This window comes from Podarcis cretensis (assembly GCF_951804945.1).
Source record: "Podarcis cretensis genome assembly, chromosome: 12".
Classification (NCBI taxonomy): Eukaryota; Metazoa; Chordata; class Lepidosauria; order Squamata; family Lacertidae; genus Podarcis; species Podarcis cretensis.
In genome coordinates this window covers 44,009,669-44,032,654 of record NC_137181.1, presented here as the reverse complement: position 1 = coordinate 44,032,654, position 22,986 = coordinate 44,009,669, and the positions used below count along the sequence as shown (strand labels likewise).

Genomic DNA, 22,986 nt, shown 5'->3' with positions numbered 1-22,986 from the left:
GTGTCTATTGTAGCTATAGAGTCCTTCATCAAAACTTTTGTGCTGCCATTATCACACTGGAAAATTGTCATCCAAGAAGCTCTTTGTTCCATGTCAAGAATGCAGCTGACAAACATATGAATGATTAGACAAGGGTGGTATCCTTCAGATGCTGTCCACTCCCATCAACCCAAGGAAGCAGAGTCAACGATCAGGGAATGAGGGGTTGTAGCCCAACACCTAAAAGCACCAACCAACCAGATATTTTTAACTACAACTCCCATTGGCCCCAGCCACCTGGAGGGCATGTTGAATCCAACAGAAGTCCAAGGTATTTTCTAACACAATATATATTTCCCTAGAGCGATGGAACAATCGAAAATATGCGCAGATATGTGCATCTGCATGCTGACTGCTGCCCACCACCCATTTTTTGTGGCCTGCCAGAACCTTATTTGCATAGGTCCAAACAGGCACCCAAAACGCAAGTCTTACAAAGTGCCTACTGGCCACCTGGCCTGTGAGAAGTCCTCAGCCTGGTGATTCACAAGTTCTGAAAGCATGGCAATAATGTTATTGCATGCTATTGACATGTTTTTGATTAGTTTTCTCTTTATTATTCAAAGAAGAAATGTTCAGGAAAGGGTGTGAATAATGGAATAGCAATAGGATAAACACTCTTGTCTGAAACCCTAGATAGCATCAAGATAATATTGAGCTAGATGAACCAATGGGTCTGACTCAAAATGGCAGCTTACTGTTTTCCTATCAAAGAAATCCTTAAATGAAAACTGTAGCAGACAAGGGAGGGAGGGAAATGGGACAGAAGAACAATGCCAGCAAGTGATGCCTTCTCAGCAAGACAGAACCTTGTAACTAGATAATTTCACAGCACAGCACACCTGTAACTTTTCAAAAGGACAGGCTGAAAGTGAATCAACATTAACATGCTTTACATTCAAATGACTTTCTCAGACATCTAATGAACATTTTTGTATCTTTTTTCCTTTTCACCCTATACACAGCTATAACAAGTAAAATCAAACGAGAAGAGACAGATATATGCCCAACAATACAACCTAACCAAGAAACAACAGAACATTTCCCCTAACTACATTATTTTTCTTAGTCACTCAAGTCATTTTTTTGTTTTGTTTTGTTTTTGCTGGAGTTCTTCTTTTTCTGAAAACCTCGAGTGCACTACCTCACCTGAAACAATCACGTTTATTAAAATAAAGTTTTTGTTCGGACTCTTATTGTACTTCAAAAGGGTTGTATGCTCATTTTTTGCATTTCTAACAAGTTACTGAGCTGAGGCAGCGAGAGTTAAAAGAATGAAAGTCACCACCAGACCAATGCAAACCAACAGTATTAATTCAACTAGGCATTAATTCAACATTGTGCACCTTCAGAAACTGAGCATGTTACCTAAAATAGCCTATTTATATCTGCTCCTCTACTAAATGTGATGATGCATACAGCATTACTATAAAAGTACAACAAACAGCCAGTTTTTAAAAGGAAGAGCATATAATATCAAGACCAGCTCCAGAGGGTGGCAAGGCTGGGCATTTTTCAGGACCCCCACACCAGGAAAGTGCCCACTGCACTAAGAGTGCCGCCATATATATATATATATATATATATATACACACACACACACACACACACACACATATATATACACACACACACACAATATATATATATATATATATATATATATATATATATAGCAAGCCCTGTATGAGAAAACCAACACTTTAAATGAATTACAGCAGAAAGAATTAAGAGGTCATTGAAATAACAGTGGTGAATGAGACACAAAAAGCTTGATAGAGTTTCACAAGGAAAGTGTTCCAGAGTTGTGGCACCACCACAGAAAAGACACTATTTCCCCTGTTCACTTCCAGGACATGAAGAACTGGCACAGAGAGATAGGGTTTTGATTGATCTTCATTCCAGGGCAAGCCTATATATATAAGACCTGAAGAATAAGGTGGTGGCTGTTTTTAATTATTATTCTCAATAGTAAGCGTACATGCAATTTCAGAAGCCCTATCAGTTTGGGCTGAGATTCAGATAATCTCAGAAAGCAACTTGAAAACTATGGGAGCATTCATTCCAAGTTCATTTGGAGTAGAATTAAGTCTCTCTCCAAGTTTTGCACATTTAATCCTGTTCATTCCCCTTCCTTCTGAATGAAGAGACTCCCATGAGCCTTTCTGGATATGCTATGAATGCATGCACAGGAAAATGCTTCACGGAATGGTGTACGTGTGTTGGGAAGGTAAGAATATTACGCCTTGCGCCTCTGTGTGGACACAGCACCGCACTCCTGCCTGTGCATGCAGGGCTTCCACTGTTGGCCCTGACAACAGAACCACCTCTTTAGAGTCCACAAGGAGGGGCTGATGCAGGCATCTCTCCCCTCAACAAATGACCATCACTGTGCAAACCAACTGCAATATTTACTCAGAGGGGAAGATCAAGTCTCATATGCAACTGCGTAAGTACACTCTGCTACTGTGCATGAAGATATATGAGCCATTGTCTGTACAGGCCACATGGATCACTCTCCCCTCTGATCATCTCTTCAGCAGTCCACTCAAATGTATCACAATGAAAAGACACCCTCTCGTTCGTTCCCAAGGTCGAAAGGGGGGGGGGGGGGACATAAGTAGAAATTGGAACCTATACACACACACACACACACACACACACACTTCAACATAAGGACAGAATATATAAATAAATAAACCTACTACAGACGTAATGACAATATAGGATAACTGTCTCTCTTCCAAAATAGGACAACTGTCTCTCTTCCATATCTGCATCTTATTGGTATATTACAATAGCCCTAATTCACACATGCTTTTGATATTACTGCATTTAATCGTGCACAGCTGCAGCTTATGAGAACTCTTAGAAAACAAAAAGGGTTTTTAAAAACTCAGCAAATTCTGGTGAAACTTTTGCTATTATTTACCCCTATAACCATTAGCAGTGTTTTCATCATGGGGTGGGGTGGGTGTGACAGGGCGGACACCAGTTGTTGTTGTTGTTGTTGTTGTTGTTTGAAATGGAGTATCAATTTGTGATAACTTGGAAAGAACACAGATGTGCATGAGGTTATGAACACACCATGAGCACGCATTGAATTCTGTTACAGTGGACCCTCGGGTTACATAACCTTCGGGTAACGTAACTTTTGGGTTGCGAATGCGGCAAACCCGGAAGTGTATACTTCCGGGTTTTGCCACGTGTGCATGTGCAGAAGCGCTCTATTGTGCCGCGCATGTGCTCAGAAGTGGCGCCTCTAGATGTGGACTTTACAGGGTACGTACGGACCCCCAGAACAAATTAAGTTTGTATCCGGAGGGTCCACTGTATTTAGTTATTTAGTTATCTACTTGCTTCCGCAAGTAACACAGCAGTCTCAATAGTGTACAATGAGGTCACAAAAGATACGTTCAGTTAAAATTAACTAAATTTAGAAAATTAACTAAAATTAGAAAACCCATCTTTAAATACCTGCTGAAATAATAAAAAAAGTCATCATCAAGTGCCTGAAGTTCAGTAGGAAGGGGATACGTCTGATCTCAGCTACAAATGAGCTCCACAGAACTGGGCCCACAATCTTGAACGCATGTGTTTTTTAAAGTGTATGTAACTGCAGTATATCAGAGTAACACTTGAAACCAAGTACATTTGCTCACCTGTCCCCTTGCCACCACTGCTGCTGCCTCTTCAACCTACTGTGTATGTTCACATGAACATCCCTGGGACCTTCTGTATACTTGTGATGGAGAAGATCTTGGTTTCTTCTATCCACTAACACCTCAAGTAGCAGGTAATGTGAAAGAACTTTGTGGCGAGACCCTAGAGCTGGGCTACAGCCAAGGTGGTGCCCATAGCAGATGTTGCAATAGGACACCTATCATACCTGACCACAAGTCATGCTTGCTGAGTCCAACCAACATCTGGAGAGCATCAGCTGCCTTAGAGAGCTGCTACAAGTCAAAGCAGACAATAAATAAGCTAAAAGCTCCTAGAGTTTGTTACTAGAGGAAAAAAGCACCCCACACCTATTGCTTGAGATGGAAGCATCCTACCCTAGAAAAAGAGGCGTAAGATGCTTGGTTCCACCAACAGGAGGCAATGGAACAGCCAGCCAGTAGCCACATCATCGACTAGCCACAAGAGAGAGCTTAAAGCGCATTCACAGCTCTGTGTACCTCTTTTGAATGACTACTTGTATTTTCCCATGATGGACTTCAGATACCTTAGATAGGGGTTGTGTATGAACTTGAAACTCCCTTCCAGAAGTACGACTAACGCAAAGCTAGACTAGAAGACATCCTATCATTTCGAAATTAATGTTGTCCATTGCCTGTTACAATGAGACCCAAAGTGAACCCAAGGTGCTCTTTCTCATCTGCTTTTCATGCAAATCAGGGCACATTCTTGGAATTAAAGCGGCTGTTGACTCTTTAACTATGCTATGTGTAATATGCTGCTATGCATCAACAAATATTAATACTGGGTATTTGCTTTAGCAAGATCTTTATCCTCTGAACTTCAAGACCTGACTTGGCGAATGTGTACACGTGCATCTTTTTTTCAGGGGGCAAAACCATTTGCGTGTTTTATAAAGCACAGCCCTATGGCAGGCATAGGAGTATAAAGTTGACTGGGGTTTGGAGGCGAGGGGGAAATGCAGCTTCTCATGCATAACAACCTGAAAGAATCATCAAAACATGATTCAAACACGCCGTGCCCTTGATATCAACAGAAATAATTTTAAGCCAGTAAAGATGCGAAAATTATGTTGGACAAGTCTGCATTTCTCAGTTTCTAAGGGAAACAAATTTCATGCTTTCCTATTCCATATCAAAAATGATGGCATTGTGCCAAGGCTGGATGTTAATCCAAAAACTTTACTACAATCAAAGGTCAATCCATTATTATCCATGTATTTTAATAAAAGGTTCCTGCTCTGGCAGCTCTGCGAGACATTGAGAGGGGTGGGAGGTGGGGAGAAGAGAGGGAGACAGAAATGCTACCATTTATCAACCCAAACAAGGACTTAAGTGAATACCAACTTCATTCCTGGAAATGCATTTCTCTCTATTTGCACACATTTGCCTCTACTTTGGCACTATAAGCTCCAGCAAGACTTTTGAGCCCTGGCGGCTATCCAAGCTGCAGATGGTTTGAAATGCAGCCTGAAATCAGTGTGCGGTTGATGAAATACTCCTTACACCTGACCCCTACTTCACACCAGGCACCAATACACTAGCTGAACACTACCAGTCAGAAGAGGGGGGGGGAAACCTTTGTCAGGCATCTTAGTATCTGGAAGTCTCTCCTCAAGGCATTTGGTAAAGCCAGATGGCCAAAACAGGGGGAAATGCAGTAAACTGAGAAACGAGCACTTGATTAGTTAGATGGGGGGAAAGAAAGCAGGAGGGTGGTTAGTTTTGTGGTATATTTTTTTTAATGGTGCATGGTTGTTATTGTTCTTAAAAGTGGGGAGCTCTTGCAAGTTTGCACAAGGAGGAGTTCATTTTATGTAAAACAGTGACTTAAAAATGCTTTTTAAAAAAGCAACCTGTTTTGGGAAAAACACCTTTTACATTTCTCAGAATTATACACACATTTCTGGTGATCTCCCTCCTATAAACTCATAGCTACTGGAGGTGATTTAGGGATAAGCAAAAGTAGCCACACAAAAATTCTCAGCAGTGATATACAAAGCAATCTCTATCTTCCATTTGCTGCTTATGTGCCTATTGGGGTTGCTTTTCAGAGTCTTAGGGTTCCAAAGAAATAAAATCTCAATGCTGCATACAATATCCACATTCGTGTCATTGAAATAACATCTTTGCAATACATTTGTTCCCATGACATGATTACAACCTATACATCTGTTTCACTGTATTGCACACAACTTCTTTCTGAAGTTGCAGTTGTTTCATCCGAAAGCGCAACGAAATGCCATGTGACTTAAGACAACATTCAAAATTTTCCCAAAGCAGACAATAGGCTAGAATTGAAAACCCAACACAGCTGATCTGAACGTACAGGTGAGCAGGACTATACTAATGGCCAGTGTTTCATCCAGGCTTCAAATTATTAAGCCAATAACCATTCACATATAACTATGAACCGAAACACAACTGCTGAATTGACACACTGCTGAAAATAGTTACTCCCAAGTGAAGAAAACAGAACGGATTCAACTCCAATAACGAGCTTTGGTAGAATTGTTTCCAATATATAAATGTCAAATCCTTTCATCTCAAACACAAGCCACCAAACAGAAGGAACACCTCTTTTTTCTCATTGTTAGCAATGATTTGTGCTACACAGCTAAACAATCCCTTAATTTTATTAATTATGTTAACAGCACATAACCCACAGCAATAACATATATATTTTTAGCATGAGTTCCAGGCATACAGTAAATCATCCTGTTTTTGTGTGATGAGCATGAATCCCTTTTAAAATATGGTTTTGCAGTCTAAGGCCATATATTCTATTTTACTACGGAAGCAAAATGTGTTTGGATGGACTTAGATTCATAGCATGCCTGAAATAACTAGTCTGGGGATGAAGATTTGTCTACAATGCTGCTATAATTTCAATCTAAATTAGCATGGACAATTCCCCATCAGAAAGAAGAAATTACATGACATTTTCACTAACGTGTGGAAAGGAGAGACATTTTTGAAAAAAACACATGATCTTTATAACCGATTAGGCTGAGTTTGCCCAAACTTAACATTTATATTCTAACACAAAACATTTTATTTCAGGAACTCAAACCCAACTGCATGCATTCCGTATTCTGCAGAATGTCTAGGATAGGCGACCCATCTGATAACAATGGCTTAAGTGTGTAGAAAAAGGCAGACATTAATTTTGTAACAAATCCTGAAGTCAACATTTCATCTGGGCACCATATAAAAATACTTTAAAAACAACAGAGCCAGTGCCCATTTACACTGTAAATGTGCAGTGCAACCTTATTCATGTTTACTTGAAAGTAAGCCCCATTGTGGTCAGTGGGGCTTATGCACTTGCAAGTATGTTTATAATGGCAGCTTTCAAACTGTGAAGATTAAATAAATAAAAAACCTGGAGGAAAACATCGAAGATATACTGTATTGAAAAAGGCAAGCCACATTATGAGTGCTTCATGTGTTACACATTAATATCTTGCAGCTCTCTGTAATTTCTAATAACTGCACTGCCACTAACCTATGTATTGATTTTCAAATGGGAGTTCATATCGGTGCACATTCTGATTATATCATTTTGTTGAGTTCCCTCAATATTAATAGTGATATTCCTGGTATGGATGAAGTAATTTGGCAATATATTATTATCTATTTCTGTGATAATGATCACTTTTACAGTTATTTGGTTACCAAAATATTAGTCTGACAGAAATGATTGCTCTATTTTTTTTTTAAGTCCCATAATCTGATGAATAGCTTCAATGAAAAGATATCCAGACATTGCCTGTCTGCACTGCTTTAAAATCTTTAGTAAGATACCGCAGAAACATGTATGTGCATTCATTGTATTGTATATCCATTATGTACATTTGTTTGGCTTTTGTTTGTGTGTGTTCATGAACAAACACATGTGTGTAGCTACTAACACACATGAAGTAAAAGAAAACTTAACGCTCTGTGTTCAGGTTTTTTCGCTAGAACCCTGAACAGCTTGTAACAATGTCTATATTTATGAATGTACCCACCTAATTCAACAGCAATAAAGTAGAAAACAGCATGTTTTAAAAAATAATATTAATTTATACAGTGTTATATACTCTATTGTTAATCCATATTTTAATGCCTCTAACCATTTTTTTGAATGCCAAATGCTTTGAAAGAATATTGGCATCCTCAAGGTATACTTTAAGAGAGCCCTTTAAAAAAAAATGTCCCTGTACAAATAAATGGCTGTTATTATTTTTGACCCATCCACAAGGTTAGGCTTTCCCCAAAGCGTATTTTGCAAAGTAGAAACAAGGAGTTCCAGAACAGCAAGAGTGGCTTCATTTAAACTACATCAGTAAAAGGCATGGAATGCCTCATCAAGTACTTGAAGCTATTGTTCTTTCAACAACAACAACAAAATCCCTATAAATTGTTCCCTGTCCTTCGCTTGCCAGGTTTTGAGGAATGCCATGTGTCTCATACCCATTCCTCCAAACAGTTAAAACTATAGACAATACTGTATAGCAGTCAAGCTAGCTACAGGCTTCTGCTGAAGCAGCAGCAGCAGTAGTAGCAGCAGCAATATATACCAAATCGTCACAGAGGTAAAATGCAATTTGAATCGACCTTGAGAAGGAGAAAAAGTGACAACAATTGTTCAAAAAGGGCTTGATGTGGCACAAAGATTCCTCAAGTACTGCAGTATACCAAATTAGTGGTACCCAGGTTAGAAACGAAAAAGGTTCTCATCACACATCCTTGTGAGTGTCAGATACCTAACTACACGCTTGTTGCTCATGACTGGTCATTTCATATCCTGAGAGGTCAAACGATAAATCCAAACTGAAAAGTGATTCCAGAAGTGGTAAAAGTGAACACAGCAACAGAAAACCGTGATGATCTTGCCACACCCAGAACCAAAAGCACCAAATGCTCAGTCACCCCCCCCAAAAGGCATTGCACCCCATGTGTTTCAACTGGCTCGTCAAACGTATTACAAGTTTGTATTCTCCCGGAAAAGCGTTCACATATGTTAATCAGCAATTCTGAGGTCAAACTTTGAGGTAGTAATTTTTCAAAAGATGGCATGAAAATGATTCATGTTTGCGAGCATGTGTGGGAGGGTGAGAGGCATAGCCATATTTTGGAAAGTTCACTAATAATATAGGTTACTGGGAATAGAACTAAGCAGCAGCAATAGAAAAAATATATACAATGCACTATTTAATTCATTTTGTGGTGGGGTGCAGTTCAGTCTACTAGCAGATAAAGGCCGGACTTGCTATTTGATGCACACACACACGTAAAACACAAATTGAGAAAGACACCTCAAGCAAGGTTCCTGCTTTCTTTTTACAGTATAAGTAGCGAGCACTTATTTGCAAACCTTTCAAATACAACACAGTGCATGCTCATCCCATTATCAATGTTTAATAGAACCTCAGACCGGCAAGCACAAAAACTCCCAAGGATTTTATTAGGTCATCTCTCTGCCCTCCCTTAACCCCGGCCGGGCTTTCACATGTGTGTCAAATTAAAAGTTGGGAGTGCCCACAATGCCTCTCCTAACAGCAAAAAAATGCTTTTACCACTCCAAACGCACACAAGCTCAGATCACCTTCCAAAGTCCCCTTAAACCCACCAGGCGCAGGGCTGACACTATCCAGACAGTTCCTGTCGCGTAATGAGGGTGCTACCTGGGTACTGCTGGTTCATTTTAATTAAAATAATGTGTGTGTCTATACACACACACACACGTACACCCCTTCGCTCCCACCCACAAGCACAAATAAAAAGATCTCGACTAAACAAAACCTCCCCCCCCCTTCTTTTTTGCTTTTAACACACAGCAGATTGTTAAATCCATTCTGACCTTGCTAGTTCCATTGATTGTCATTGCTACTATTAATAATAATAATGTTTTCTCTCCTTTGGCTGCATTTGTTGGGCATTAGTTCTACTCCTTCATGATTCAAAGAGAGAGAGACAGAGAGAGAGAGAGAGAGAGAGAGAGAGAGGAAGGAAGGAAGGAAGCATGCCTGTAATTTACGCCAATCAACTATCCATCATCCACTAAGTGCCTAATGGTATCATATCGACGCTGCTGGAAGTCCTGCTTGCAGTACACCCACCACGTACCTTGGTTTGGAGATAATGAGGGTAATAGTAAGTGTACTGAGGGTACATTGGTTGCTGTTCCAAGCGTTTGCCCATGTAGCTGGAATCTTTATCTCCGATGCAGGGAAACTCGTTGACAAGACTGTAGAGCCTCAGGCCTTTCTTCCGCTTAAAACCCCACTATTCCTGACAGTACGGATGACTGGTGAGAGGCGCTCTTTTTCTTTCTTTCTTTTTTTATGTCCAGACTTCCTTGCCTTCTAAACCGCTCGCTAGTTCCAAACACAGCAAGAAGCAAAAAAAAAAAAAAAAAAGAAGGAAAAAAATGTTTTTGTGGTTGTTTTTTTTTTAAAAAAAAAAAGAAAAATGAAAAAATTGCAGAAGGAAGAATTTATAGCTAGAGAGATGTAAATATATTCTTGCGCTCTTCTTTCCACCCCTCCTCCCTACACAGCGGGATTTTCCTGCCTCCCACCCGCTTTGGCTTGAAGTAATGTCAATTGCCAAGTGTCTGGAAAAGGTGCGCGGCGGGGGGAGGGGGGGGATTCCGGTTGGAGAAATCAGGAAGACCGGGTTAAAAACTCAGGATCTCTGCAGATCAGCGTCCTCGCAGATCCTTCTCCCTCCACCTTTTTTTTTTTTTTTTTTTTTTGCCAATACGGGGGCGGGGATCGGGTTTTTTTTTTTGTTTGTTGGGGGGGAGAAGGGGGTAAGAAAAAGGGGGAAAGCAAAAAAAAAAAAAAAAAAAAGGCGCCTTGGCTTGCGAGAGCCTAGTTGCTGCTGCCTCCCTTGCGGAGCGGCATGGTGTTTAAGGTCTCGCCTTGCCTTTCATTCAAACCCCCACCCCTCCTTCCTTCCCTCCAGCCGGTGGGTGGAACTCCACGGCCAGCCTCTCCCTCGAGAAGCAGACGCAGTCCAGAAGGCTGCAGTATTTCCTCCAAGAAGGCTCGCTCCAGCCCCTGCTGCAAGCAAAGCCCCGCTTCCCTCTGCTGGCTATCGCAGAGAGCAGAGCGCTTTTACAGCAACGCTGCTGCTGCTGCTGCTGCTAAAACCGAGGGAAAGGAGGAGGAGGAGGAGGAGGAAAGGAGGTGGGGGCGCTCAGCGATCGCATTTCTCAGCCTTCTCCCCTGTTTGCAGACTCTTCTCAAAGTTACCCCGTGAAAACAGCAGCACGGTAGCTGCCGCTTCAGAAGCAAAGTCAAGCCAGGGAAAGGAGAAGAGAAAAAGCCTGCCTGTCTCTTTAAATAACAATACTTGCCGCTGCCACTACTCCCCTTTCTCCTCCAAGGCACTGGTGAAGCACCTCAAGACGGGGTTGAGGGTTTTGCCTGTATTTTGAAAGCTGGAGAGAGGGTTCCCTTTGCAGCACTTCCAAGAAAAGGGACTGCGGGATTTTTAATTATTAGTATTATTTCCACCCAAAAAGCGCACGCTAAAGCACAACACGCATCAGGAAAGTCCCTCCAAAAGAGGCGAAAGAATGGGAAGCAGGCATTCAGGGCTGAAAACGGCTCCTGGAGAGATGCTTTGGCGAGGCTGTGTGTTTCTTTTAGGAGGTTCAAAATTAAAAACCAGTCACTCCCACTTCGGGTGAACTTTTCGAGATCTACAATAAAGTATATCCATTGCAGCCTGGCTTAGCCAAATAGTGAGCCATATACTTCAGGTGTGGATTGCTGGGAGTTGCGTTTGGGTTACTGACTCAGGATGTTGCTGGCTTGTGAAATTTAAGAGTCCGATCCTATGCCTATTTGCTTGAAAATAAGCCCCACTAAATTCAATCCCTGCAAGTGGATCCCAACCTTAGAAGGAATTTGCATGCGAAGGGTTGCATCCAGGTGGTCTGTTTCCTGAGCCTTCATCCAGATTTCTTTGCACAAAGTTTGCAGGGAGGTTAGACAACTCCAGTTGTTTCTTGAGGGTTTCATTCTGATTTGTGTGCAGAGAGGATATATGATGTTGCACCAAGTAATTGTTACCCTGCATTTTCCAGTGCATCCTCTTCTGACCTTCCTTATCGCAACATGTCCAGTTTTGCAGGATGTTTTTTCTATCAAACCTGCTGGGTATGATTCAGCCAGTGTCTTCATGGGAGAATCTGGCAGGAAAACATGCTCTGCCATATTGAATTCAGCAAGATTTACTTATGAGTAGGCATGTATAGAACAACACTGTGTTTGAGGTGGTTCAAGTTCAGTGCTAGCTACTTCCAAGCAAGCATGTAAATGGTTACACTCCTGTAAACCAAGAAGGTAAATCTATATTATACTACACTGGATTGGATCCAGCTAGGCCCCTTTACATCCTGTTGACAAACTTAAGTCACACTGATTTCATCACTATCTTATATCCTTAGAATGGAATTGAAGCATCTGACTTAGTCTGCATTGAGCCTGATATATGGTCAACCCTCGAACATACATTGGGAACCTGGGCAGAAATATGATGAAGCAACCCTAAACATAATTGCTAGATTGTAAATCCCACTGCAATCAGTTGGACTTATGCCTGAATAGCCATGAACGGAATGGGGCTGTTGAGTTCTTAATTTATTCCTCACACATCTCTATTTATCAGAGCTAGTTCTCAATGCTCCATCATTCTCTGCTATTGTGGGTGTCCAATACAAGAGAGTACAAACTGCAGCTACACAGCTAAAACGACATGATTGGATACACACTTAATAAAAGAAAGCCCTGCACTTAGGAGAACTCAGCTGTAGTGAGGACAAAACCTGCTCTCCATACCTGATAGTTTGTGTACTGTCTCACTGGCTGTGGGGTGTATATGATAATTGTATCTCCATGCACAGTGATGCACTATACCCAATGCAGGTGGCACTGTGGTCTAAACCACTGAGCCTCTTAGGCTTGCCGATCATAAGGTCAATGGTTTGAATCTCTGTGACAGGGTGAGCTCTGTCCCAGCTCCTGCCAACCTAGCAGTTCGAAAGAACGCCAGTGCAAGTAGATAAATAGGTACCACTGAGGTGGAAAGGTAAACGACGTTTCTGTGCACTCTGGTTTCTGTCACGGTGTCCTGTTGCGCCAGAAGCAGTTTAGTCATGCTGGCCACAGGACCCAGAAAGCTGTCTGTGGACAAATGCTGGCTCCCTCAGCCTGAAAGCGAGATGAGCACAGCAACCCCATAGTCGCCTTTGACTGGACTTAACAGACCAGGGGTCCTTTACCTTTTACCTTTACCTATACCCAACCCCTTCGGTTGCTGTCAACAGGAAAAGATTGTTGCAAACACTTCCACTAATCCCACACAAACCAGTATGATATTGGAACTGACTAGTGTAGATTCAAGAAGCTTCTGGTCTACTCAATTTCACTCTGGAAGGAAACTTTTCCATCCCCAACCCTTTTAAAGGGCCACATGAGCATATCTGACAATATCCACCCATCCTTCAATATCATTCTTATTTATTATTATTATTATTATTATTATTATTATTATTAAACCCCAAATACTTATAAAACTGAGTCAGACATCACAGCATAAGAGCAAAGAGAAGATGCTATATTACTTCTCATAAGCACTATCCAGTAAGTGCCACACTAAACAGTTAATAAAACCAGTTATACATATTAGAGCTGCAAAAACCTGCAAACAAGTTTTACCAGGAACAATGATGTACAACAACAAAATAAGAATATGTGCAGTGGGCAACAATGTTTTTTACCAATGCCACATCTCAAGTCCATGGAAATATCTATTGTCTGTACACAGGCTATGTGTGTACAGACTCCTTTGCACTGCCACTCCATTCATAGATCTATCTTCAGCTTTGCTGACAGATTTGTATATAAAAAGAAAATAAAACAGCACTGCAGCAGTGGTTCCTTTTGTTTTTATTTAAAGCATGTGTAATACCCCAGTTGGACTGTTGTCAGCTGCTATATTATCAAGCAAATTGTTAAAGGGAGGGGGAAGGGAATCTTTTTTTTTCCTTTTTTTTTTTAGGGGACACTTGTCAAGGCTGGATAGGGCTAAAATTAGACATGCCAGCTGTGTTTTGGTTTGTGGGCACATGCCTGCACGTGATATGGGCAAGCAAACATCATACTCTGCATCACATTGCCAGCCTGCTGTTATTGTACTAAGCTAACCAAAAGTAAAAAGGAAAAGTATTATTGAAGTATTGTGTAATTTAATACAGTACACTCAAATATGATATGATATGACATGCTATATAAGATGATAATCCAAAATATCAATATACAATAAATAACATTGATTAAACTGATAATATAACAATATGGTGCCTGTATTTATAATGAATGCTCTGATGACTACTGGTGATCTGTGGATCTAAAAATGATGGCACCAGAACATGGGTAGGCAAACTAAGGCCTGGGGGCTGGATCCGGCCCAATCACCTTCTAAATACGGCCCGCGGACGGTCCAGGAATCAGCATGTTTTTACAGGAGTAGAATGTGTTCTTTTATTTAAAATGCATCTCTCGGTTATCTGTGGGACCTGCCTGGTGTTTTTTACATGAGTAGAATGTGTGTTTTTATTTAAAATGCATCTCTGGGTTATTTGTGGGGCATAGGAATTCTTTCTTTTCTTTTCTTTTTCAAAATATAGTCCCCCCCCCCACAAGGTCTGAGGTGAGGGACAGTGGACCAGCCCCTGCTGAAAAAGTTTGCTGACCCCTGCACTGGAATACTGTACACTGGTTCACAAATATCTAAATCCTCTATAGTAATAGTGAATGCTTCTCCCAATCACCATACCTTATGTAACCAAAATGGCACCATCTACACACAATAGCTAAGTATCCGTGGGCTTGGGGGAAATCACAAGGCTTCCAGAAGTACAGACTATTGGGGGGGGGGGGAGAGACTCCACACAGCAACATTTTGTTACAGATCCAACTTGTTTAGCTAATCTTTTCAGGTTTGACTGAGAGCTTTAGTATCACTTTGTCTCCCTCTTAAAATTACAGCCTGTCATGTTTGGTGAGTTTGTTGTCAGGTGATTGCTTCGCCATTATTTACTTTGAAAAGTAATCTTTAGGACACTGTTTAACTAGTTAAAGCCTCATTGGATGAACAGCATCCGTCGCTGCAAAACGTTAAGGAGTACTCTCTGTGTTTCCAAAACTTACAGCTGTGAGAAAATGTTGGAAAATGTGACACAAGTGTGCCATAATGTTTTGGAAACTTAAGGCTAATAAAAAAGAAACCAAAATGTATTTAGTCTAAGACTTAGGATGAAAGTATACTAAAGCAAGCAGAGAACTATTCAAGGCAGCAGGTTTCAAGTCATTTGTGTTATGGTGCCTTGGAGAAGGTTATTTGTACAGCCGATGGCTGGCTGTCCCAGGATGGTCTCCTGATGCTTCATGAATGGATGTGCTCTTGGTAGCTGGGAATCCATCTGAGTTTGGGTAGAATAGATCTTTCATCTAACAAAGGGGCAGGGAACCTGTAGACTTCCATATGTTTTTAGACTCCAACTCCAGTCAGCCCCTGCCAGCCTGGCCAATGGTCACAGATAGAGGGAGTTGTAGCCCAACAACTTCTAGATCTAGCAGAAAGAGGCACTAAAATAATAATACCTTTATTGTCAATGTACAACCTGTGTACAATGAAATTAAGTGAGCCTCCCACCCTCCCAAACAAACACTCAATCTCTTTTTAAAAAAATGTTTTTTAATTTTTATTGATACAACAAGAAAAAAGGAAGAAACACAAATACCAAATTACACACAGGAATAACCATAGAAACATAATTTTCTTAACAAACAATAAAACATATATTGGTCTTAACATTAAAGACCCAACCTCCCGTCTATTCCATATTTCGATTTCATATTACTTATTGCCAATACACACTTTTATCATAATTAAACTTTTTCTTAATTATATATAATTTCTTATATCTACCTTGCAACTATTACTGAAGTTCCTCGAATGCTGCTACAGAATTTATACTATATTTATTTTTCAAATATTCTTTGAAAACCTCCCATTTTGAAACAAATTCCTGTTTTGATTTATTCTTTATTTTTTCTGATAAACTGTCTAATTCAGCATATTCTGTCAGCTTTTGGATCCAATCTTGTATAGAGGGGATTTCATTACTCTTCCATTTTGCCGCGATCAGAACTCTTGCTGCCACCATCGCATATAAAAAGATACCCTTCCTCTTTTGCAGAATATCCAAATCTGTTATTCCCAGGAGGTAGGCCTCTGGTTTTTTGTTGAAAGAGATATTTAGCATTTTTTAGCGGTTCTGCATGGATACTCTCCCAGAATACCTGTATTTTCCTACATATCCACCACATATGGTAGAAAGTTCCTGAATCTCCGCATCTCCAACAATTACTTTACACATTTTTATACATTTTCGAAAGTTTCCATGGTGTTGGGTACCATCAGTGTTGCATTTTTTGAAAGTTCTCTCTAATCGTGTAACAATTTGAGAATTTCCAATTGATCTTCCATAAGTTTTCCCATTGGGAAACACTCAATCTCATTACACTCTGTGCTTGTCGCACAACACACCAACCCCGAAAGTCAGTTGCACTATATTATTTTCCGTTCAGCAGCCTAACAACCCACGGATAGAAACTGTTTTTTAGCCTGTTGATACGACTGATTATACTTCTAGATCTCCTACCCAAGGGTAGAAGATTAAAGAGGTGCTGGCTGGGATGTGAATCGTTCCTGAGAATTTTTCTCGCCCTCCTAAGGCAACGATCCCTTGCGATGTCATCTAGCGGGCTCAGGGGACAGCCCGTGATATCATGTACTGTGTTCACCACCCTCTGTAAAGACTTTCTGTCCGTGGTTGTCAAGCCAACGTACCACACTGTGATACAACATGTGGACCGGTAGAAGGAAGTCATCAATTGTTGTTTAACATTGTTCTTTCACAAGACCCTGAGAAAATCTTCCACTGCCTCCCACAGTTTGGTCAAATTCATGCTGGTAGCTTCAAGAACACTGTCCAACCATCTCGTCCTCTGTCGTCCCCTTCTCTTTGTGCCCTCCATCTTTCCCAACATCAGGGTCTTTTCCAGGGAGTCTTCTCTTCTCATGAGGTGGCCAAAGTATTGGAGCCTCAGCTTCAGGATCTGTCCTTCCAGTGAGCACCCAGGGCTGATTTCCTTCAGAATGGATCGGTTTAATTTTCTTGCAGTCCGTGGGACTCTCAAGAGTCTCCTCCAGCACCATAATTCAAAAGCATCAATTCTTTGGCGATCAGCCTTCTTTATGGTCCAGCTCTCACTTCCATACATCACTACTGGGAAAACCACAGCTTTAACTATACGGACCTTTGTTGGCAAGGTGATGTCTCTTCTTTTTAAGATGCTGTCTAGGTTTGTCATCACTTTTCTCCCAAGAAGCAGGCATCTTTTTCAATTTCATGACTGTGTAGGTAGCATGCCTTATTTTAGCCCCACTACATTAGGCAAGGGCATAACCTGCACTAGAGAAAACCCTGAAGTTGACCTTGCATCATAAATACCAATAATGCAACAAAGAAGAACTTTGGGCAAGAATGGACCTTGAACTTAGCTGCATGGAATGTCATCGTTATATCTGCCTCTAAGTTCTCTACACCAGGATAACTTTTTGTTGCCCTAAAACACCTGCTCCACTTCCACACAGTATCCTTTACATGCGCTGCTTTGATTAGATTGCCATTCCCCCGCCCCCTTTTTGGCTGGAGTTTGACTATTATGTGTTGTACTAAATTCCCAATCAATCAAATCACAAAGCAATGCTCCATTTGTAGCCAGAACACAAGTTCAACAACTTTTTGTTTTCTTTGGTTCTGAACCCAAAGAACCCTCTGGTCTCCCGTTACAACATTATCCTACAATCTTTCAGCAATGGATAATGATGAATCGTGTCAGTATGCAGCAGCCTTTCCCAAGCTTTTAACCATATTCTGTGCTCAGTTACTATGACTTCAGAGGCTTCTACTTTATAACCTGCATCTGAAAACAGTGATAATCCAGTTAAAGTCTGCTCTCATGGTATTTTCATGACATGTGAAGGAACTTGCTGCTGCTTTCAGTTTTGCTATGTAGGCAGTAAAAAGTATGTGGCACAATATGCCCCAAGCCATTGTCTCCATAGAGACGTTTAACCCCCAGGGCAAGCACCTGTATAATACTTTAGAAAGGATCTTGTTTCCTACATAAATTCAGTCAGGTTAAGGGGAAATGAATACATATGGAATATGGGCAATGTAATCTGTATGGAGCTGGCCCATGGGGATCCATTTCAGATGCTCTTTTTGCTGGCATTCAAACCGACTTCTTGTTAATTTAACAATACAGACTCTTCAACACTAAACCTCTACTTTCTTTTGTAATGGCTGATGATCAGGTGGCAAATGAGGAGCTGAACCACAAAGCAAACAAGGAGCCGGAGAGCTGATCAGGTGGAGGAGCCAGCCAGAGTCTGCAGTTTTATGGGACCAGATGAATCCCCGTTCACCTTTTGTATGTATCACCTGATCTTTGTTGAGCTGTCAGCCACAGTAGCACTCTATAGCCATGCACAGCAGTGCTGCTGAAGTTCAATAGAGATCAGACCAGCAGCTATGTCCTCTTGCCAGCTGCTATGGTTATACAGAGAGGCTGGGTCCTGCTGCCAGAGTTTCCAATTCAATAACCCCAACACTTTTACCACACTAGCAGTGGAATAAAACTGTACCAAATGAGAGTGCCACTCCTTTCAACAGAGCTTGGCTCCTTGGAAATTACCCCTCTTCAACAAACAGTAAAAGCTACAGTGCAAGAAAATGAATGATGGGTTAACCCACTGCCACAGTACACATCATGTTGAGTCAAAATACTTCAAAAATTTTTTCCCTAAATAAGGAAGAAGCTTGGCTTACTTCTGGGCAAGGTGATTGAGCGGGTGGTTGCTGAACAAATCCAGGCATGCCTGGAGGATGTGGACCATTTGGATCCCTTCCAATCGGCTCTGGATCCATTCCAGTCCGGCTTCCGCGCTGGTCATGGGACCGAGACGGCTCTGGTTGCCCTAACATATGATCTCCGCAGGCAGCTGGATCGAGGCGGGTTGGGGCTGCTGATTCTTCTAGACCTGTCAGCAGCTTTCAACATGGTCGATCACGAACTCCTGGACCACCGCCTTGCCAACGTGGGGATTCAGGGCACAGTCCTTCAATGGCTGCGCTCGTTTCTCTCTGGTCAGGGACAGAGGGTGGCGCTTGGGGGGGAATTGTCATCGCGCCACTCCTTGGTGTGTGGAGTGCCTCAGGGTGCGATTCTCTCCCGATGCTTTTTAACATCTTTATGCGCCCCCTCGCCCAGCTTGTCCGGAGTTTTGGGCTGGGTTGCCATCAGTATGCTGATGACACCCAACTCTATCTGTTGATGGATGGCCATCCTGACTCGGCCCCAGACACACTGACCAGATATCTGGAAGCTGTGGCTGGATGGTTACGTGGGAGCCAGTTGAAGTTAAATCCTTCGAAGACAGAGGTCCTCTGGCTGGGACGGGGCGATATGGGATTGAGGGGGCAACTCCTATCTCTTGCGGGGGTGCAATTAGTGCCAGCATCGTCCGTTAAGAGTTTGGGTGTAATCTTCGATACCTCCCTCTCTATGGAGGCACAGATTACAGCTATAACAAAGGCAGCATTTTTTCATCTCCGCCGGGCTAAGCAGTTGGCTCCTTATCTCTCTCGCCCTGACCTAGCCACTGTGATCCACGCGACGGTCACCTCCAGACTGGATTATTGTAACTCGCTCTACTTGGGGCTACCCTTGAGACTGACCCAGAAACTCCAGCGGGTGCAGAATGCCGCGGCGAGACTCCTTATGGGGTCTTCGCTGCGAGATCCCATTCATCCGGTACTATACCAGCTGCACTGGCTCCCGGTGGAGTACAGGATCAGGTTTAAGGTGCTGGTTTTAACCTTTAAAGCCCTATACGGCCTAGGACCCTCGTACCTACGGGACCGCCTCTCCTGGTATGTCCCACAGAGGAACTTACGGTCTGCAAATAAAAACATCTTGAAGATCCCAGGCCACAGAGACGTTAGGCTGGCCTCAACTAGAGCCAGGGCCTTTTCCGCCGCGGCTCCAATCTGGTGGAACACTCTGTCACAAGAGACTAGGGCCCTGCGGGACTTGACATCTTTCCGCAGGGCCTGTAAGACAGAGCTGTTCCACCAGGCCTTTGGTCAGGGCGCAGCCTGACCCCCCATCCTCTGGCAATCTGCACAGAATTTTGTTTATTGGTTGCCATCAATTTGATTTTAATTAATTTTATAATGAAATGTTTTTAGAATCGTTGGATTATTTTGATTGTTGTTAGCCGCCCTGAGCCCAGCTTCAGCTGGGGAGGGCGGGATATAAATAAAATTTATTATTATAATTTTTTATTATTCCAATCGGGATTCAGGCCTCATCATGGGACCTGAAACTGCCTTGTTCGCACTGGTTGATGATCTCCAGCAGGCTAGGGACAATGGTGAGAGCTGTTTCCTAGTTCTGCTGGATCTCTCAGCAGCTTTTGATACAATCAATCATAACATCCTTCTGGACTATCTAGAGGAGCTGGGAGCTGGGGGCACTGTTATACCGTGGTTCCGCTCCTTCTTCCTGGGCCATGTCCAGAAAGTGGTCAGGGTTCAAATCCTCACTCAGCCATAAAGCTCATTGGGTGATCTTGGGCCAGTCACTGTCTCTTAGCCTCACAGGGTTGTTGCACTGATAAAATGGGGAGGAGTGGGGAAACCATGTTTGTGACCTTAAGCTCCTTGCAGGAAAGGTGGAATACAAGTTAAACAGCTAACATCAGCTTATCATTGAAGGCTAGGCAGCTGCCTCTGATCATAATAAATAGACAAGCAAGCAAGCCTCTGTAGAAGTTCAGAAAAAGTCAAAAACAAAGTTTATGTATGTCAACTCCAAAACTGGCCTTATGAGAAAATGTTACATTTTTAATTAGGGGTTGGGGGCAAGATGGAGAGGACATGACAGAGATGTATAAAATTAATCATGGTATAGAGAAAGTGGACAGGGAGTTATTTATTTCCTCCTCTCATAATAACAGGGCCCAGGGTCACCTATTTGAACTGAACGCTAAGAGTCAGGATGGACAAGAGGCTGTGCATTTTCACATAAAGGTAAAGGGACCCCTGACCATTAGGTCCAGTCGCGGATGACTCTGGGGTTGTGGTGCTCATCTCGCTTTATTATGGGGATTCGAACCGCTGACCTTCTGATCGGCAATCCCTAGGCTTTGTGGCACCACCCACGTTTTCACATGGTGGTATGGAATTTGCTGTCAAAAGATGTGGTGATAGGGACCAACTTGGGCGGCTTTTGAAAAGCTATTCCATGCAAAACAAGGCTTCTTAATGGCTCTGAATCATGCTGGTTATATAATCCCTCCAGGATCAGAGGTGACACATGACTCTGAGTAGCAGTTACTGGGGAGAAAAAGTGGGAGAGTGGTGTTGCCGTGATGATCTCCTTGTAGGCTTCCCATAGGCATCTCTGGTTGCCCGCTATGAGAAATAGGATCCTGGACTAGAATGGTCTGAACCAACAGGGCTCTCCTTATGGTATAGAATCACAGAATTGGAAGGGACCACGAAGGTCAGCTGGTCCCAACTCCCTTGCAATGGAATTTTTTGGTCATGTTGTTATATCATAGCTGTATACCCAAGTTATATAAATATCAACGCAAGGTTGTAATCAGCAATCGCAACTAATCTTAGTAACTGGGTTAAGGGAAAAGATTTCAAGATGAAAAACCATTTGCTTCTACCTACCAGGAGTTTACTGTCTTGTCTATAGTACGTGGGAGTGAAATTCTTTATACAGTATGACCAAACAAACAAAAAGAAAGATTTGATTCCCCAAGATGCTAGGCGTTCTTAATTTCCACTGAAGTCACTTCATGGAATGGGGCCCTCGGTGAGTTAACAAATGGAATAAAAATGTGAATGCGATTTGAAGAAAATGTGAGCGACTGAAGGGGGAAATAAATTTTGCGGTGGAATGCAGATAAACAGTTATGAAAGCAAATTCAGATAACGGGAGCTGCTCAAAGGCTGCTGGTGCTAGAAAATGTAAAAAAAAAAAAAAAAAAATCCATCTGCAAAATATAGACATCAAAAAGATCATCTGTGACTCAGGAGCACACTGCTTAAATAGAAATCCCTTCATTTTCTGCCCTGTGCATCTGAATAACAGAATCAAATTGTGAGCTCAAATAGAAGTTTGCCTGCAGAGCGAGCGCTAAGTGTCAACGCTTCAGCAAAGAAAAGGCAAGCTGTTCAGTCCCAGTAAGCAACAGCTGGCTAACTTAAGAACTTTCCTTCCCCGCTTTGGATGGTTACGATCAGCTCAAGAATGAACCCACTTGTGAGCAGCCTAGGAGGCAAAGCCCGCAAGTGAGTAGAATTCCAATGCACCTGAAAGTAAAACCTGAATCTTAATACCACCTGCACAGGGCAACCTCATCATGCAATTGCCAGCACCAATTAATCCAACATTTTACTGGTGCATGGCTAAGGGGCAAGTTGACTTCAAGGAGCAGAGCCAGTGAGGTAGAAACATGGGAGAAGTGAGTCCACACGGGATGCAGGCATGGAGAGGGTGCAAGTGAATATACAGTACATAAAGGCATTGATCACTTGTGTTTAATTCATGCTGTTCTGCCGAGCTGCAAAGGGTCATGGGTTCAAGCCCTACGTTGGAGGAAAAACCCATGTTGGGCATTGCAGAGGGTTGGACGGGATGATCCTCATGGTCCCTTCCAACTCTGCAATTCTATTATTCGATGAAAAGCAAAACAAAGGGGCATAAGTATACTGAAAGACAGCAGTCAACCCGCCACTTTTTCAAAATGGATGGGATAAAATCCACATTTCTCCAAGAAGTGACCTTCAATTTCTGGCTCCTCCTAAGAGGCCAGTATCTTTAAAAATGAAAAAATGGCAGCCTTAGTCTCAGATCAGATTAACTTAATCTCAGATCAAACACATTAACTATAGATGTTTCAAGATGGCAGCTTCTCGTGACACACTGGGGAGCACAGGAAGTAATAATAATAATTATTATTTTATTATTTTTAGCCCATCCATCTGACTCGGTTGCCCCAGCCACTCTGTGTATCCATAGTGTATCCAAGT

At 42.1% G+C, this 22,986-nt stretch overlaps 1 protein-coding gene and 1 long non-coding RNA gene across 10 annotated transcripts in view; one reads left to right on the top strand and one right to left on the bottom strand.

Annotated features, from left to right (window-relative positions):
- RBMS3 (RNA binding motif single stranded interacting protein 3) overlaps positions 1–22,986 on the bottom strand; it is a gene marked incomplete at its 3' end in the record, with an annotated part of 775,525 nt that overhangs the window by 493,458 nt on the left and 259,081 nt on the right. The window contains exon 1 of one of the 9 annotated variants that reach the window (XM_079947354.1): positions 9,855–10,497. The exons of 6 other annotated variants lie outside the window; for them this stretch is intronic. In XM_079947354.1, coding sequence (XP_079803480.1) covers positions 9,855–9,929 — 75 coding nt within the window. In that variant the 5' untranslated portion in view covers positions 9,930–10,497. Of the gene's footprint in view, positions 1–9,588; positions 9,628–9,854; positions 10,498–22,986 lie in introns of those variants that run through there. 2 more of the 9 variants (XM_079947353.1, XM_079947355.1) reach the window with 2 other exon arrangements.
- LOC307199594 overlaps positions 1–22,986 on the top strand; it is a 660,078-nt gene that overhangs the window by 473,495 nt on the left and 163,597 nt on the right. The window lies entirely within an intron of this gene.